The sequence below is a fragment of the Ursus arctos genome, unplaced genomic scaffold, assembly GCF_023065955.2.
Source record: "Ursus arctos isolate Adak ecotype North America unplaced genomic scaffold, UrsArc2.0 scaffold_21, whole genome shotgun sequence".
Taxonomy (NCBI): domain Eukaryota; kingdom Metazoa; phylum Chordata; class Mammalia; order Carnivora; family Ursidae; genus Ursus; species Ursus arctos.
This window is the reverse complement of record NW_026622886.1, coordinates 19,423,629-19,441,100: the sequence shown is the minus strand read 5'-3', so window position 1 is coordinate 19,441,100 and position 17,472 is coordinate 19,423,629. Positions and strand designations below refer to the sequence as shown.

Genomic DNA, 17,472 nt, shown 5'->3' with positions numbered 1-17,472 from the left:
CTGCATGTAGCATTTCTGTAACCACATCAGAGTGGTGAACCCAAGTTCACGAGAAGTAAACATAATACCCAGTTAATCCTATATCTGAGTTCATGCCGTAATCCCAAACTCTTTTAATATGGTATTTTTCAAATGCCTAACTATTCTGAAGGGAAAAATACAAGAATAATAGCAGAATGACCCACATCTCCACCTCTTTCCTTCCAAAATTGATAAACAAGTCTGGATTTTAATGATCAGCCATTTTACGATGAATTTCCTAGAGCTTGGCTCTGAATATAAAGCTTAGAGTGTAAATCTGAGGTAGTGTGAATGCACACTGACTCAGATGCTTTTTGAATTTGCCTTATTGTTGGGCTCTAGTATTACTACTTAAAGGATATGCGCGTTAACGGTAATAATCATGCACATACCCTGTAAGTAGTAACAGTAGATTCACACGTAGCATAATTATACTGAGTGTTATTCAGCACAAACCAGTCTTCGTGATTTTTTGCTTTAAAGGGCCATTGTAGACCTGATATACAGAGGAAGTGCAGGTTACGGAGAGAATATTGTAGAAGGCTTTGCTTTGACCACTGAAGGTGTTGAGGGCGGGTCCTGTGGATGTCAGAAGCACCCAGGATACTCCCAACTAATTTCTTGTCTGGAGCTCCTTGGGAGGTAGTTTGGCTCTGATGCTGATTGAACCCTGAGACCCCCGGGCTCTTGGCACAGACTCTGGCCATGGGTTCTTTGCTCTCTGAATGGCAGAATCTTCTACCTCTACCTGGGATGGGGTTCTACCCTTCTACCGCTCAACTAGGACTTCTCTTTTTTTAAGCTTTCCGTTACGGAAATTTCTAGTCATACCCAAGAGAGAACCTCTCTGTACCCATCCTCCAACTTCAAAACTTAGCAACATTTTGCCAATCTCATTTCATTTTTGGAGGAGAGGGACGAATGGTGGCTGGAGTTTTCAATAGCATATTGCAGACACCATATCCTTTCTCTCACGCGTATTTCAGTCTCTGTCTCCAACAGATGAAGATAGTGCCGTTCTCATACTCAGCAAAATCAACAGGAATTCCTTAATCTAACTCAGTACCCAGGCCATGTTCCACTTTCTTTTAGGACTTCTTATGGGAAATGGTTACATCTCCTTTCCCCACTTCTAAGGGAAACGCAAATAAAACATAAACATGCACAGAAGAAAGAGGAACCCTGCCCCAGATGATGCCTGCGGTGGCCGATGGCCCCTGATGAACCAGCAGCTGCCTCCAGCTGTTCTGATAGTTTGTGAACTGTTGCAGTTCAAGTCAAGTTCATACACGGTCATGTTCAGAAGTCAACTGTGCTAAGCGTCTGGGTCCTTTAAGAGGTGTTTTTCTGCCCTTTTCTAGGATACAGGTTAGCCATGTGCTAAACGACACCCATATGAAATTCTCTCTACCATCAAGCCGAAAAGAAATGAAGGATGTGTGTATCCAGTTCGATGGCGGGAACTGCACATCTGTGGGACCCTTGTCGTATATTGCTCTGCCACACTGTTCCCTCATATACCCTGCCACCACCTGGATCAGGTGCTTTCTAGATTCATATTTTTCTGTCATTGTGTTAAAAGGGGTCATGATCTCAGGGTTGTGAGATTGAGCCCCACATCGGGCTCTGTGCTGGGCGTGGGGCCTGCTTAAGATGACCTCTCTGTCCCCCTTCCCCCTGCTCTTCTCTTTCTTTCTCCTTCTCTAAAAGAATCAAAGAGAAAAAGAAAGGGGTCATATGCATAAAGAGCATGGATTTCACTCAAATAAATATAGAAATAGTCGTCCTATGTAAATTCCTCTCTCAGAATTCCCCTTAGGATTTATTCCTAGAAAACACACACATATCTGACCCGCAGTCGTCCCCATGAACACTGTGAACATATCCTGCTTTCCTCTGAGCTGTGGCTGCCAGGAAGCTCACAGCTAAAATGTGCATTCATACTGTGGTTTCCCTTCAGATTGTATAAATCTTTCGCCTTTTAAAATGTTCATTCAATTGCAGTACCTACTCTTAGCCTACGTTTCTGATACAAATACACGACATCTCACTCCCGCCCGTGATACAAAGCTTCTCTCTTACATCTTTCATTTTATAACCTTTCGAGTAAGCTGTTTTGAATAATTCGAGGAAATATTGGGAGCTATCTAAATGAAAAGCGGTATCTACATTTCAAAGATACTCCCTAAGAGAGAGATTGACATTCCAAAATAAACTCTTCCAGATGACTCCAATATATTAAAAAAAAAAAAAGTCGTCTGCCTAGTTGAATTTAAATTCGTATTCAGATTTTGGAATATAACCCTAAAGATATTTTCATAATAAGAGATTTCACCTAACACAGCATGAAGCTGATTTTCAAAGTACTGTCTAGATGAAAATGTAGATGAACCTTTGTTTTAAAAAAAAAAATAAGGAAAAAAAAAACGGAGAAAAACACTTCTGGTCTAGTGTTCTTATTTAAGATTAAGTCAGAGGTAGATGTCAGGGTTGGTTTCTTCCAAGGCCTCTTTTCTTGGCTTGTAGATAAATGGTCTCCTCCTTCTGTCTTCACATGGTCTTCCCTCTGTGACTGTCTATGTCCTAATCTCCTCTTTTTACAAGGACACCAGTCATATTATTGGATTAGGGCCCACCCCAATGCCCTCATTTAATCTTAATTGCTGCTGTAAAGACCCTGTCTCCAAATACAGTCAAATTCCGAGGGACAGGGGAGTTGGGACTTCAACAGTTCTGCCTCTAACAGTGGCAAGAGAAAAACCGAAATTTCCAAACCAAACCTCTAGCATTGCACTCCCCACTCAGGGTCTAAATCCTTCCTATAAATAAAAGCAAACATTGACGTGGCACTCCCCACATGTCTTGTGTGTTACATCTATTAACTCAGTTAATCGTCAAAAAAGGAATAGCCCCTTTAGCAGAAGAGGAAACTGAGGCATAGAGCATTCAAACGACTTGCCTGGGCTCCCAGGCTGCTGTGCTCCGAACCACCAGCGTTCTGCTTTGCCATAAAGTAAGGGCTTCTTTATTATCTTTTTAATTGAAGTATAGTCAACATACAAGATTACGTTAGTTTCAGGTGCACAGCATAGTGATTCGATGAGGCTTCTTAGTGTCCAGTCCCCTGCGCTATTCTGAGCCCGTGACTCTGCGGTGGGCCTGGGCAAGCACACGGCTCTGCCGTCTGGCCATTGGCAGAGCACGCGCGGCTCGGTTTTCTAGTAACGGCGACAGGCTGGCATGAGGCCAACTCAACCCTTCCCCCTTGTGACTGGTTCAGGGCCTAGTGTCTTCCTTCTGCCCTACAGAAATTGGCCTCCTCATGCTCACCTTGTGGTCTTGTTGTCCTGGGCCCGGCTGGTGCACAGAGCTGACATTCCCAGGCTCCTGTCCCCTGGAATGACCTACATGAATGGGGGTGTGAGGGCAGCCAGAGCTGTGGACAGCTGTTTATTTCACATCTAATGACCACTTTGCTTATATGCGATTATGTGCTGAGAATATGTGAAATCATTTGGCTTGGTTTTGGAGAGAGAGAACGTAGCTGTTATTTATATGGTCTACCAAATGGGAATTTATAGTTTTAATGTCATTTATAATTTTACCTTGTCCAAAATGTTCCCTATCTCCCTAAATAAAGTATAATTGGTAGGTTGGGAGTTCGATTTTGAAAATTGTTAGATTGAAGTAGCTTAATATAGATTAAACAGCAATCAAACAATATTCTGTTTAGTGAAACCTTTTCAGGGTATAGCCAATGATCTGATTATATCTGGCAACATGACACAGCAAGGCTCCAAATTCTATAAAGGAATTTGGGCATTTTCCTCGAATTAAAGGAAGGATCTGACCTGAATTTTTATATTTACGTATCTTAAAAACTCTACATTTGTGGCCAGTATCATTAAAAGACTTCTAGAATTGTCCTGCATTGGAAATCAAAATATGTTACTTGGCTCTCAAATGTAACTGAGTTTAAGAGTAAGTGGGAATAAAGTGATAGCTTTGTTCATAAGTGCAAAAATGCCTGTATGTTTACTATGAAACTCCCATTGTTTTTTCTTTGCAGTGGTGGCCAAAATATAACCATCGTGGGCAGAAATTTTGACGTAATTGACAACTTAATCATTTCACATGAGTTAAAAGGAAACATAAATGTAAGTCTTCAGCTACCTTGTAATAATAGGAATTTTCAAGGATGATTTTGTTTTCATCACACTAACACCTCTTGGGGAATATCTTTTATTTCTGGGCCTTTGTGATATTACAAGCTTTTACCTGTTGGGGGATACACACCATCTGGGCAATAATGGAAATAATAAGACCTTCTCCTTGTGGCGGAGTATTTCCAGTTGTGGCACAGAGGAGAGAGGAATGAGCTTGGTATGACAAGCCCTGCCATTTGCACCATGTAGGCTTTGTAGGGAGGCACTTTAATGAGACAGTATTTAGGAATACGTGTGAAAATGCCTTGTGAGGGGCGAAGGTGAGATGTCAAGATAGCAGTATCGTGCCATTGGTGGTGGTGTTCCCGTCGTGCCACCAGAGCTGCGCTTTGGAGGCCAAGTGACCTGCCCGAGTTCCAGGAATCTTGTCCTATACTCCTCCTGCTCCTGCCGTTGTCTGATTTGGTCCCTTTCCTTCTGACCTGGCCTCCTCTTACCTTGCATTTCCCCACACAGGGGTCTGATCTCCAGCCCTTGTCTACTTGTTAACACCGACAAGAGTCATGGAAGGGCCTCATCACCCAAAATGATGCATTTCAGATATAGGTTGGGGCCTCTGGGTGCACTTCTACACTCTTCTCGAATGCTCTCCCCATTCTCTCTTCCCTTTTCTGTCCTTCCTTAATGAAAGATGTGAAGGTAGCAGCCTCTTGGGCCCCACCTGACCACTTCCTGCCAAAGCTGGCAGGTCTGCCTGTGGCCACAAATGTGGCCGTGCTTGGGACCAGTGTGGGTTTGGGCCTAGGCACCGACGGCCTTCCTGCGTCATCCTTCCAGCCTCATCATACACACATCTGCCTCTGACACGCCCTGAGCCAGTTCCAGGCCTCACCTTGTATCTGACTCTAGGCCATGTCTCCATGATGTGAGCACACCATTTTCTGGTTCTTCGTATCGCCAGAAATGTGAACGAGAGATCAGGGCTGGAGAGGTGTTAAGGGAGAAGGAGCTTTCGTTTGTCTCAGCCCTTTGCGTCAGGTCTTCCCACCTATGGCCTCTTCCTACCCTCTCTTTTCTTTTTTTCTTTCTTCTATTTTTTTAAAGATTTTTTTTTTTTAATTTTAGAGAAAGAAAGAGAAAGAGAGCACCTGGGGGTGCGGGGCAGAGGGAGAGGGAGAGAGAGAATCCCAAGCAGGCTCCATGCTGCGTGCAGAGCCCGATGTGGGGCTTGACCCCACAACCCCGAGATCATGACTTGAGCTGAAATCAAGTCAGACACTTAACTAACTGAACCACCCAGGCGCTCCCCCACCCTCTTTCCAACTCCAGTGTTAGAAAGTAAAAAACAGGTAAACTCCCCACCTGACATTTTTTTTCACAAGTTTTATTGCTCTTTTTTTTCCTTCGAGATTTTTATCTTTAAGCAGTCCATACTCAATGTGGGGCTCGAATTCTCAGCCCCATGATTAGGAGTCACTCGCTCCTCGGACTGAGCCAGCCAGGGGCCCCTTATTATTCTTCCTTAAGACCTTTGTCGACCTCCTCTTTTCCAGTGGCTTTCTCTGCACCCCTAACAATGACAGTATTTATGTTTTCTAATAAATAACCCTATAAAGCAGGCCACACTTTCTGTATTCTTTCCAACCTTCATGTTCCGCATTTTCATGGGGTCCACATTGTCCTTTTTGCTTTTGTTTCCCTGGGTTCCTGTTAGGTCTGCAAAACCTTTTCCTCGCTTGGGGTCAGTGACTTCCGCTAAGTGCCACAGGAGGTCCCCTGACAAGGAGGGACGTGGCCAGCACTGTGCAGACCGCTGCGGCCTCCCCTAGGGGATGGATGGTCCCTTCCCTGCCCGCATTTCCCAACCCACCTCAAGGGCTCACAGGACGCACAGACCCTGCCGTCTTTGGTGCCAGGTGTCCCTCTTTCTCTAGGCTTCTTCTCTCTGCACGTCCTTTCTCGGTTGTGTGACCTCTGGCTGCTGCGATTATCACTAGGAGCATTCGCAGTGATAGCAGCTAGCCTTCGTTGAGTGCTGACTTTGTGCCCGGCAGGGTTCCAGGCATTTCTGCACGTGTAATCCCTGTCATTTAGCCCCCATTTAGTTTAATGAGCCCTCATTTCATTTAACTTGATTTCGGGTTCATTCAGCCCCGTAAGGAGAGGTAGTCTCACTCTCCCCATTTTGCAGATGAGAAATTGGGAGCACAGAGAAGTTCAGTTGTCCGGATCACCTCGCTCCTTCATCGCAGGGCTGGGGCTTAGTAATGAAGTTGTTAAAAACGCTCTTTTCTCCTCCCTCAGGTCTCTGAATATTGTATGGCGAATTCCTGCAGGTTTTTAGCCCCCAGTTTAAAGAGTTTAAAAGCGCGTACAAACGTCACCGTGAAGCTGAGAGTCCAGGAGACCTACTTGGACTGCGGAAGCCTGCAGTATCTTGAGGACCCCAGGTTCACAGGGTGTCGGGTCGAACCCGAGGGGGACACAGAACTGGAAGTGAAAATTCAAGTACGTTTCTCACTTCCTTCGGGTGGGACGCACCCCCTGCCTCGACGGGCAAGTTGGGCTTGTGTCTGTGGGTTCCCTTGTGCGCCCTGATTTCTTCATCTCCTCTTTGTTCTTCACAGAAAGAAAACGACGAGTTCAACATCTCCAAGACAGACATTGAAATCACCCTCTTCCACGGGGAAAATGAGCAATTAAATTGCAGTTTTGAAAATATTACAAGAAATCAAGATCTCACCATCATCCTTTGCAAAATTAAAGGCATCAGTAATGCAAACAGCATTGACACCTCTTCCAAGAAAGTTCGTGTAAGTCACCTGACAGTCCTACCTGTTGGTTGAACCTCATTTGGGGCACTTCCTCGGCGACACCGAAGCCAGACTGGCATCTGTCATGGATCTTTAGATCTTTGCTTTAAATAGCAGATAAACAAAGCTGCTATTGCAGGCGCGAGCATAATTCCTCAAAATAGCCGGCGGGATCCGTCCCTGTGCCTATTCGAATGTCAAAGCATTGAACACACCATTGTCTCTAATACTGATGAGTCTTGATAGCTTTTGTTCTAGCCATACATTTAGACTGTAGCACCTGCGCACAGAATCTCTAGACCAGGACGAACGAGCTGTCATTCTTTCGCCAAACGTAGAGATGACATGTCTTAGCAGAAACCCAGCTCACTCAGAGTAGCATTCGATTCAGATGGAGACCGGAGGATCTCTGGGCCGTGGGCTGCTTCCTCCGTCATGGAGTCGTGCTTGCCGCTATTCATCTCCTCCCGACATGTCTGAGGGTCCCATCACAGGTATATTTATGTCCCACGATAAAGATGTGAGACCCTCGGCAATGGAAACACATTAGAAGTCTTTCTTTATGGTGCTCATGCCATATGAGGCTCTCCACATTCTATACCAAAAAAAAAAAAAAGCTTTATGATCTGTAGTCATAAATATTGAATAAAGGTCAAGAAAAAAGAACATCAGACTGGGAGACCAAAAAAAAAAATGTTTATGTCCCAGCTGCACAAGCTAATAGCCGCATGGCCTTAGGTAAGTCACTTGGTTTGGCTGAGCCTCCCGTGGTCCATCTGTGTGGTAAAGAGGGTGCTAATTATTATCAAATCAGTAACGACAGCTGAACTCACAAGTGTCCCCACATGTCACACTGGGTGAGCAGAGCAATGCTAGCAATCTCTAGTCGTGAAATGGTCCCTGAGTGCCTATTCTGTGATGGGAACACAGTGGAGAAGAAAACAGACCCCCAAATTCTGCCTTTGTGGGGATCACCTCAAGAGACATGGAGTGAAGAAAGTATATTAAAAATGTGTTAGGTGGTGGTGATCGCCACGGAGCAGAATGAAGCAGGGGGCAGGCAATGCTGCAAGGTGTACAAGGGTGGGCAGAAAAGGTCTCTGGGAAGATGACATTTGAGGAAGGACCTCAAGGAGGAGAGGAAATGAGCCATGGGCTCTCTGGGGTAGAGGGTTCTAGACCTGCAGGTCGCAAAGGTCTTGAGTCAGGAGCCTGCCTGGTGCATTTGAGGAGCCACAAGGAGGCCAGTGTGGCTGGAGCAGAGGGAGCGAGGCGGAATTTTCAAAGTGGCAGGAGGGTTAGTGGAGGGAGCAGGGAGAGGTAACAGATCACTAGGAACGTGTGGCCGGGCGCCTGGGTGGCTCAGTCAGTTAAGCGTCTGCCTCAGGTCATGATCCCAGCGTCCTGGGATTGAGTCCCACATCGGGTTCCCTGCTCAGTGGGGAGTCTGCTTCTCCCTCTGCCCCTACCCCCTGCTTGTGATCTCTCTCTCTCTCTCCCTCTCAAATAAATAAATAAAATCTTAGAGAAAAAAAGTTAAAAAAAAAAAAAAAAGGGACGTGTGAGCCATTGTGAGGGCTTGGCTTGGAGCTCTGGGAAGCCACTGGAGAGTTTTGGGAGGACTGCCATGAGCCTGCTCACTCAAATGACGAAGTGCATTTAGTCTTCACAGCAGCCCTACGAAGAGTCACTATCCACGTCCCACTTTAGAGATGAGGAAAGTGAGGATGGGATGCCTGAGTTAAACCCGTAGAGCAAAGAGGACTCAATTCTAAAATCTCCAGGTATAGTCCAGTGCCCCTCAACTGACATATCTGGAAACCGAGGCACAGTGAATGTTCTCGATGCATTCACGTTTACACAGCCAATCTGCCCGAGGTGGGACTTGAATTCTTATATCCTACCTAGCTTGTCACCTTTTTGTATCTTGGGGAAAATGATTTGGAGGAAAAAGTGTGTACATAAATATGGCGCCCAGCTCCGTGAGTCTAATGACACTCTGTCGCATTAGGTCAAACTGGGAAACTTGGAGCTCTACGTCGAGCAGGAAACAGTTCCTACCACTTGGTACTTTCTGATTGTGCTTCCTGTCTTGCTGGTCATTGTCATCTTTGGTAAGTGCCTTGTTTGATTTTGTCAGAGAAATTATTCCCTGGGGCCTTTCATCAGGCAGGCAGACTCTCCGCTTTCAGGGGCTGTTTGCCTCAATTAAGTATTAATGGGTGAAAACCCAAATCACAAGTTTGGGAAGGGAATCATAGGTACACGTTGAGGGCTTTCTAAACATTTTTTAGGGGTTGCCTCATCAATACAAAGCTGGATTACAAAGATGGCATCTTTGTGTTTGAGAAATATAGTCCACTTCACTTCCCCAATACTGTGAATCCTGATGACAAATGTCTCATTTACGTTATTCCTTCAGAATTCCTAGGGCATTTTGGACTTTAAGGATCTGGTCATCTCCTCCTCTCTTTTCACCTCACCAAACACCACCCCCTGCTCCCACCCCAGCTGTGCTTTTCCTGGCAGCACTATGTTTTAGAAGCGTGATCTATACCATCATTAAAATATCGCAAGGCTCATTGGAGCACGGCGATCCCAGGGTGGTTGCTCTCTGGCTCAGTCTGGCCCATTAATCTGTTTTGTTTGGCCCACACAGCATTTTTTTAAAACTGAAATAGTTGACAGCATTTTAAATTTAGGTGAGTCACTTACGTTCTATACCTGAGACCAAAGTAACATTTGTGTCCCCTGTATTTCAATTAAAAAAAAATTAAGTTGATTCACATTTTTAAAAATATCTCTTGAAAATTTGAAAGATCTAGATCATTGGATCTCCACTTTTCCATAGCATCAGTTTCCTGGAGCTGAATAGCAGCTGCACTGTGAGAGAGGACATGTGGTCATGGGGGTTTTGCCACAGTCCCCACCTCTCCCTGTTGTCTCCACCTGGGCTATGTGACTCATCTGCCTACCTGGTCCCTGTAGCCATTTAGTGTGTGACGTGGTTCTGAGCTGCTTTTCATTCAAAGTCTGTTTTCTCTTGTCCATCTCAGAAATAGAACTCCTCTCTACTACCTAAGAGAGCACTTCACATTCGTTGAGTTAACACAGGCGTTGTCTTTCTAGTACTTTCTCTTAATGGTTGCTACTCTTCCCCTCCATGCACTCCTTCATTCATCCATCCCTGCATCCACTTACCTTGTGTCTACTGAACACACGTTGTATTGCTAAGAACTGCACAAGCCTCTGGAGCTGGAGACCATGAGTGAAGGTCCAGCCCTTTCTCCCTGCAGGTTCTCAGTCCAGAGAGGGAAAGACTTCTGTGTGTGATTAACTGGCCCAATGGAATGAATCATTTTGCAGAGGCCCTATTTTGCTCTGTTGATGATCATTTCGGGTATCTTCTTGTGCTGCTTCTCAAGTTGTCCACCCCTGTTCGATAGCTGGAATCCAGAATTGGGCTTGATGTTTTAATAAAGTCCTGGCTGGCACTGGCTTTGAATAAGAAGATTACTTATAAATTCTAAACGCTGAGCTCTATTTTGAGAATCCGCTAGTGTTACACAGCTGTAGACACCAGTCTCACCATAAAGTCCTCTCCACTTTGTGACTTACTAGAAGCCTCTGATCTCTTCCTGTGCCTTGTGCGACTCACCGCTCCTGTCCCCTCACTGTGTCGTAGAGATTGTTCGTGCTCTTTACGGTGAGGTGGGCTCGGTTGGACCCATGGCTTTGGCTTCATCGGTAGCTGCAGAGCCCTTTAAAATTCACATCCCGTTCTTGCTGTGATTCCAGGCCAGCACGTGTGACCAGCAGCTTAAGCAGGTGTAAAGTGTACGAATATCTTAGCCCATCGGTCACGTCATTAGTGAAAACATGAAGTACCCTGGCCTAGGCCTGCCACCTTCTTCTAATCCCCACTGTGGCTTCCCCTGGAGATGTCAGCCATCAAAAACCCACCGCAGGAGGGATGTGGCTGCCTCACTCCCTTTGCGTGCCCTGAGCCCGTGTCACCTGAAGTGTGGCCTGAGGAACGCTAACCCCAAGTCATACTCCTGGAGAAAGGGGTTCCGTGGTCTCATAAATTTGGAAATCACTGTGTGCCCCATCCTTTTTTGAAGATGCACAAGGCATGTTATGGTTAAAACTGTTGACATTATGAAATGGTCCAGTGAAGAACCGTACTGAGGTTTGTTTCCTCCAGGATCGTGCATATCTACTGGTAATGGGTGCTTTTATCATGAAGTTGCTGTTGAAGGAGGAAAACCTTTCCAGAATAATAATGTAGTTGACAGTTGTTGAATATTCTTTTTAAACAACAGTTTCTCAATGCTTTCTGTGAGTTACTTCTTGCAGTCCTCTCATCATCACAGTGAGGTGTGGGCCCTTTGACAGATAAGGCAGCCAGGCACAGAGATGGTAAGGAGCTTACCTGAGGTCCCACAGCTCGTAACTGGCAGAGTGGGGACGTGAACCGAGTAGCAAGCCTGTACTGCGCACTGTCTCAACAGCACAGTTAGAAGCCAGACGAGGTGGGGAACAAGCCCTGTCCCAGATCCAAGGGCTCGTTGTGGACCACTCCCCATGTCAGCCAACTTGATCTACGCGAGTTTGGCTTACAGAGCTCACCGTGGATCTGTGATTTCCTTCTGCAATTGTGGCTCAACTTTATTTCTCCAGGGATGTTTAGAAACATTGAAAAAAGAACGGACCAATATCAGCAGCCTGTGGCTGCAGGGAAACGTGGCTTATTTCATTACTTTCCAGCCAGCTGGGATCTTTGGTTACAAGTGGAGGTTATTTGATTTCGTTTTTACTTTTCAGGTGGGTAGTGTTTTGTTTTCCAGTTGCACTTTAGCGTCTTCCTCTTTAGAGTGACCCCTCACTGGGAATTTTTCCTTTTATAAATCCCACCTCTTAAATGCTGTTCTTTCTCTCTTTCTAAAAGAAATGTCAAGGTTGGCTTTGTTTTCCTTTTTGTTTTTGAAGTTAACATGTCAATCTGATGCTGGCTCTCTGTCTCCTCAGCGGCCGTGGGGGTAACCAGGCACAAATCGAAGGAACTGAGCCGCAAACAGAGCCAACAGCTGGAGCTCCTGGAGAGCGAGCTCCGGAAAGAGATACGTGATGGTAGGCTCCAAAATTTTATTTGTGGAAAAACAAGCCTTTTTTTATCGTCCACGCCCCCCCCCCCTTAAATGGAGCGGGCCACAGTAATGAGAACGGTTTGTATAATAGAAGGCATCTGAGCGGTGGAGTCTAGGCCTGGCTCTGTGTTTATTTCAGCTCTGCTCTGCAGCCAACCAAGTAATTATCTATTGTTTCTTCTTTAATGAAAACCAAGGTCATACTCCGTGTTAGACAAAACAGCAGAAGATCTTATCCATTGTTTGTTGAGTTAAAATATTGCTCTTGGGATTCTGTTTTGCAGGCTTTGCTGAGCTGCAGATGGATAAATTGGATGTGGTTGATAGTTTTGGAACTGTTCCCTTCCTTGACTACAAACACTTTGCTCTGAGAACTTTCTTCCCCGAGGTAAAAGAGCATTGATCATATTCCTAAGGTTGAGTCTTGAATCATAATGAAGGTGCTTGTTGCTATCGTCAAAACGGGTGTTTGCTTCCAAGGCAGCTGTAGACAATGTGCTTGGTAGGAAATAAGGGCTTAAGTCTGAGCGGAGCAGGGAGAAGGATAATTATTAATTGGATTGATTAGAGTGTAAAGCAGTGATGGGTCACTGACGATTGTTCTTTGTCCAGTAAGTTCAGAGTGATGATTTTTGTTTTATTTTACTACCTGTTTAGAGCTGAATTTATAGCTGGGAAGCAAGCTAGTTTATTGAAAAATCAATAAATTGTAGGCTGACCAGTTTGTTGTGTTTATCTGCATGACTTCTATTGCAGCCACTAGATTTTTCACTATTACTTCTCAATTGGAAATGAAAAGTACTGTTGGCCGAGAAGGGAGGGCGGTAGACACGCATAGAATTGGAGTTGATAGCAGCCATTTTTAGCAATGTCACGTTTTTCATGGTTCTCTCCAGCAGTTGTTCTTCTGCTGATCAGTCCATATCATCCTCATTTAGTAGAAATAGCTGCACGAAATGATTGATTAATCCATCCTGGGACTCCAAGGAGCGGTCTCCTTTAACCCTTTGGGTTTTCGGTCTCACTCTGTTCTGACACCTCCATCTTCGCCCGTCCTCGCTCAGCCTTCCTCCTTTACACTCCCAAGTCTTGAGCGAAGTACACTCATCTGCCTGTCATCACCTCCACATCCTGGTGCCCCCGCTTCACCATGTTGCCCTTTTTAGTCCGGAACTGGTGACCAGAGAAGGGCCCAACTTCTGGAGCATCCACGCAGATGATCGTATTTCAATCTAGACTTCTAAGCAAAGCTAGGTCAAAACAGAGCTTGTATCACCTACCAGAAGCTTCTCAGCTACATTTGGCCAGAAGCCTAGAGTTCAGAAACTCAGACACATGCAGTAAGCAATTTCCAGTTTCTCTGTAATTCTAGAAGCAGACACCATGATATGTGATGCTGTGTCTGGAGGTTGGGATACCTCCATAAAACACCTGCCATGTATATATAATTTTTTTTTTGTCCAAGCCTTACTGTTGTAAATCAAGAAGCCTATAAATAAGACTTCAGTTTTTTATGCTTGTACAATATACTTTTTTAAACTTCTCCTGCAAGAGTCCCAGGCACCAAGACTTGTATTTGCCACCTCATCCATCCATTTCTACGGCAGAACACCACCTGGGGAGGGAGGTCAGTTCCCTGAATCAGGATGACTTTGCAGGACACCACGAGTCCTATTTCCCAGCTATCTGAGATCCCCATTAAGAATTTAATAGCAATAAAACAACAGAGATTTCCACCAGCAACATGAGGCTTGTGTGGGCTTTTACAGTTAATGATTGCCCTTGAGTGCTGAAGAGAGTAATCTGTGGCCTGAAAAAGAAATTGTCCTATCCTCTAAATTCAGTAATCAAGAGCAAGATAAGTGATGAATGCAAAAGACACTATTGCAAGTTGAGTGTTTTGAGGGGAAAAAAAAATCCCAGGAAAAATGCTGTATTACTTTAGAAGAGAGATACGGTCAACCCTTGAACAACACAGGTTTGAACCACATGGGTCCACTTATACACGGATTTTTTTTTCAATAAAACAGTACAGTCGTATAAATATGTCCTCTTCCCTATGATTTTAATAACATTTTCTTTTCTCTAGCTTCCTCTATTGTAAGAATACAGTATATAATACAGAGAACATATGAAAGATGTGTTCATCGGTAAGGCTTCTGGTCAGCAGTAGGCGATGTATTAGTAGTTAAGGTTTGGGGAAAAGTTACATGCAGATTTTCGACGGTGCAGAGGGTCAGCATCCCGAACCCCCCCATTATTCAAGGGTCATCCGTAGTTGCAGGAAGCCAAACAGACTTAACTCAGGGTGATGTATAATCTTGAACAGCAGCTGGGAAAGTCAGGAAACTGAAGTGAGGAGGAGTCAGTAAAGGAGAGGACCAGGAAAACAGGCATAACCATCAGAACCCTAGCAAGACTGAAGTTAAAACTGAATTGATAATGAAGGATATAGAGGACAAAGGACCGTAGTCTGTGATGACAGCGCCAGCTGAAATGCACTCTGGGCTGCAGATCTATCTTTTTGTCAACTAGACCCTTTACTGATAGATCGGGAACCACATCCTCTAGGCCTGGACGTCTCTTGGCTGGTAGACCAAGAACTTGAGCGGTCAGCACCTACCAGACAACAGTAGACAGAACCAGAGGAAATCATAGGTTCACAGAGGCCAAGATATTACCAATTCCTGGCTCTGTGCCAGTTTCTGGCTGTCCAAAGCCTTCCTTTTCGTTGTATTGACTGCTTTGTTTTGCTGAAAATAGGAGAAGAAATAAGGGTGAGCAGTGCATCCAATCTCCTAGAAGAGGGAAATTTAAATGAAAGGAGGAAGGAGCTTTAGAATACGGGGAGCCATGGTGGCATTTCCCTATGTAAGGTCAGGAATCAATCTGTTTAAACTGTCCACATCAAGTTGGTTCAGCAAAAAATGTTAGGAACTAGAAAATGCAAACCCAGAATATGATTTTTCTTTCTTTCCTTTTTTTTTTTTTAAGATTTTATTTATTTATTTGACAGAGAAAGCCAGCGAGAGAGGGAACACAAGCAGGGGGAGTGGGAGAGGAAGAAGCAGGCTCCCAGCAGAGGAGCCTGATGTGGGGCTCGATCCCAGAATCCTGGGATCACGCCCTGAGCCGAAGGCAGACACTTAACGACTGCACCACCCAGGCGCCCCCAGAATATGATTTTTCTGCATATTACTAGGGGAGAGCATGACCAAAATAGTTTGAGGTCTTCTGCTTAGGCCAACAAATTTGAAACTATAAAGCAAAAATTTTCTGCAGAAGAAATTTACTTTAATGAGGTATAAAAATAGCCTAAAGTTTCAAATATTACCCCCAAAAAAGAGGAAGAGAAAAACCTGAATGTTCAAGTTTATATTTTCATTCTGTTGACTCATTTAAAGTGTTACTCAGCGTGCTTTTAAAATTTAATCCTTTAATTCCAAGAAGACTTATGATACATTAAAAAGGGAAACTCAAATTGAAAAGTTTATATCCAGGAGCAACATAGCATAGCACATAAAAATAATTGTAGAAACCAGCAGGACAATAACAGTGTGATCTAGTTTGCCATAAATTAGTGATAAAAGCAATAAACATAGCTAAGATAGAACTTACTGTGCATGCGTTCATTTTGTTTTCACACCAAGCCTGGAAGATGGGAGTTGGGAGTCCCCATTTTGCAGATGAGCAAAGTCAGGCACAGAGAGGTTACATGACTTGTCCAGAGTCATGTGACCAGTAGGTGATAAAACCAAGACTGAAACCCAAGTAATTTGGCTCCAGATTCTTTTAACCACCCCTCTCACTCCGTCTCCATAACATTGTCTTTTGAGACAGTGGATACTACAGAGCTAAGACTTGTAAAAACTTATAGACACAACTCAGTACTTATCCCGAGAGGGCAAACGCCTTAAGGAGTGGTCTGCACATTTGCATAACCTTCTTTACCACTTCTCTCACTTTTGAGTCTGTTCTTTGAAAGTGGGGGATGCCTTCCTCTACCAAAAGTGGGACTGATGCAACGATAATGATTCTTCTGAGAGGCTTTCAGAATCCACTGGTGCTGCTTGAGAGCTGAATAATTATTTATTATGTATTAGAGGATATAAAATGAACATAAGCCCAGGGGCTCTTCAGATTAGCAAACAGTGTCTCTACTTTATTAAAACGGATTTGGGTATTGTAACAAAAATACACTATTCATTTCCTTTGGATGTTATGAATAATAAAAGTGTCTCCTTCCTCTCAGTCAGGTGGCTTCACACACATCTTCACTGAAGATATGCATGTAAGTCTATAAGTTTTCATTTTTAGCCCATGACTGCCTGACTTTCATAGTGTCCTCATTGTCATCATCATCTCCATTATTGAATTTTTGTGAGTTTTTTGGAATCATGGATTCAATATTAAATAATTCATTGTCTTGGAAAACCCATTGTGGATCTACCTTCTAACTTTAAGTTTCTGGTATTATATTATATCATATCATATCATATCATATTCATTTTTTTTTCCAGAACAGAGATGCCACTGACAAGAATGAAAGTCTCACAGCTTTGGATGCCCTGATTTGTAATAAAAGTTTCCTTGTTACTGTCATCCACACCCTTGAGAAGCAGAAGAACTTTTCAGTGAAGGACAGGTATTAGTCAATTTATTTACATTTTGAAAGTCATTAAATAGAGAAAATAAAAACGGGAACTCCTTTTTTTATTTCCAAACCAAAACCCGAACGTGGTATCCACATCCCTTGAAAAGGTGGATTTATCCAGAGGCCGTCTGATCAGGCGTCATGAGGCCACGACAGCTCCATTTCAGGTCACACGACCCCAACACATACTCTGTTTTGAAGACACACACACATACACTCCTCCCCCACAAAAAAAGCCCTGAGAAACCCCAACACCAAGAAAAAACATGAGTCCTGAATCAAAAAAGCAGAAGTGCTGTTTTCTGTCTCTAAAACACCTAAAAATTTGGGAAAGACGGTCACATCTTGTTTACCACTCTAGCTTAAAGTTTAAAAGCTGAAAACACATAAAATGTCCTGGGGTTAACACTGGTGCATGGTTTTTATGGATTGAGGACAAAGGTGGTTGACCTAAGACATTAAAAAAAACACAAGTGTCCACAGCACAGCACCCCACTGCCCCTCAGCTTCCATAGAAACTCCCATCAGCGTCAACCTAGCCACAGCAGACAGCTAACCTCATTAACCGAGGCTCTTTATTTATGTGCTTCTTTGTCATCTGTGTATCTTCTTTTCCCTCTCTCTCCATTTTATTGAGATGGAATTGGCCAACAGCACTATATAAGTTC

General features: G+C 44.1%; 1 protein-coding gene across 1 annotated transcript in view; it reads left to right on the top strand.

Annotated features, from left to right (window-relative positions):
• PLXNC1 (plexin C1) overlaps positions 1–17,472 on the top strand; it is a 142,391-nt gene that overhangs the window by 81,324 nt on the left and 43,595 nt on the right. Inside the window, exons 11-19 of the mRNA XM_026499885.4 lie at positions 1,383–1,562; positions 4,091–4,178; positions 6,492–6,695; positions 6,815–7,000; positions 9,012–9,114; positions 12,032–12,133; positions 12,435–12,538; positions 16,403–16,441; positions 16,671–16,795. Of these exons, the coding sequence (XP_026355670.1) occupies positions 1,383–1,562; positions 4,091–4,178; positions 6,492–6,695; positions 6,815–7,000; positions 9,012–9,114; positions 12,032–12,133; positions 12,435–12,538; positions 16,403–16,441; positions 16,671–16,795 (1,131 nt within the window). The remainder of the gene's footprint in view (positions 1–1,382; positions 1,563–4,090; positions 4,179–6,491; positions 6,696–6,814; positions 7,001–9,011; positions 9,115–12,031; positions 12,134–12,434; positions 12,539–16,402; positions 16,442–16,670; positions 16,796–17,472) is intronic.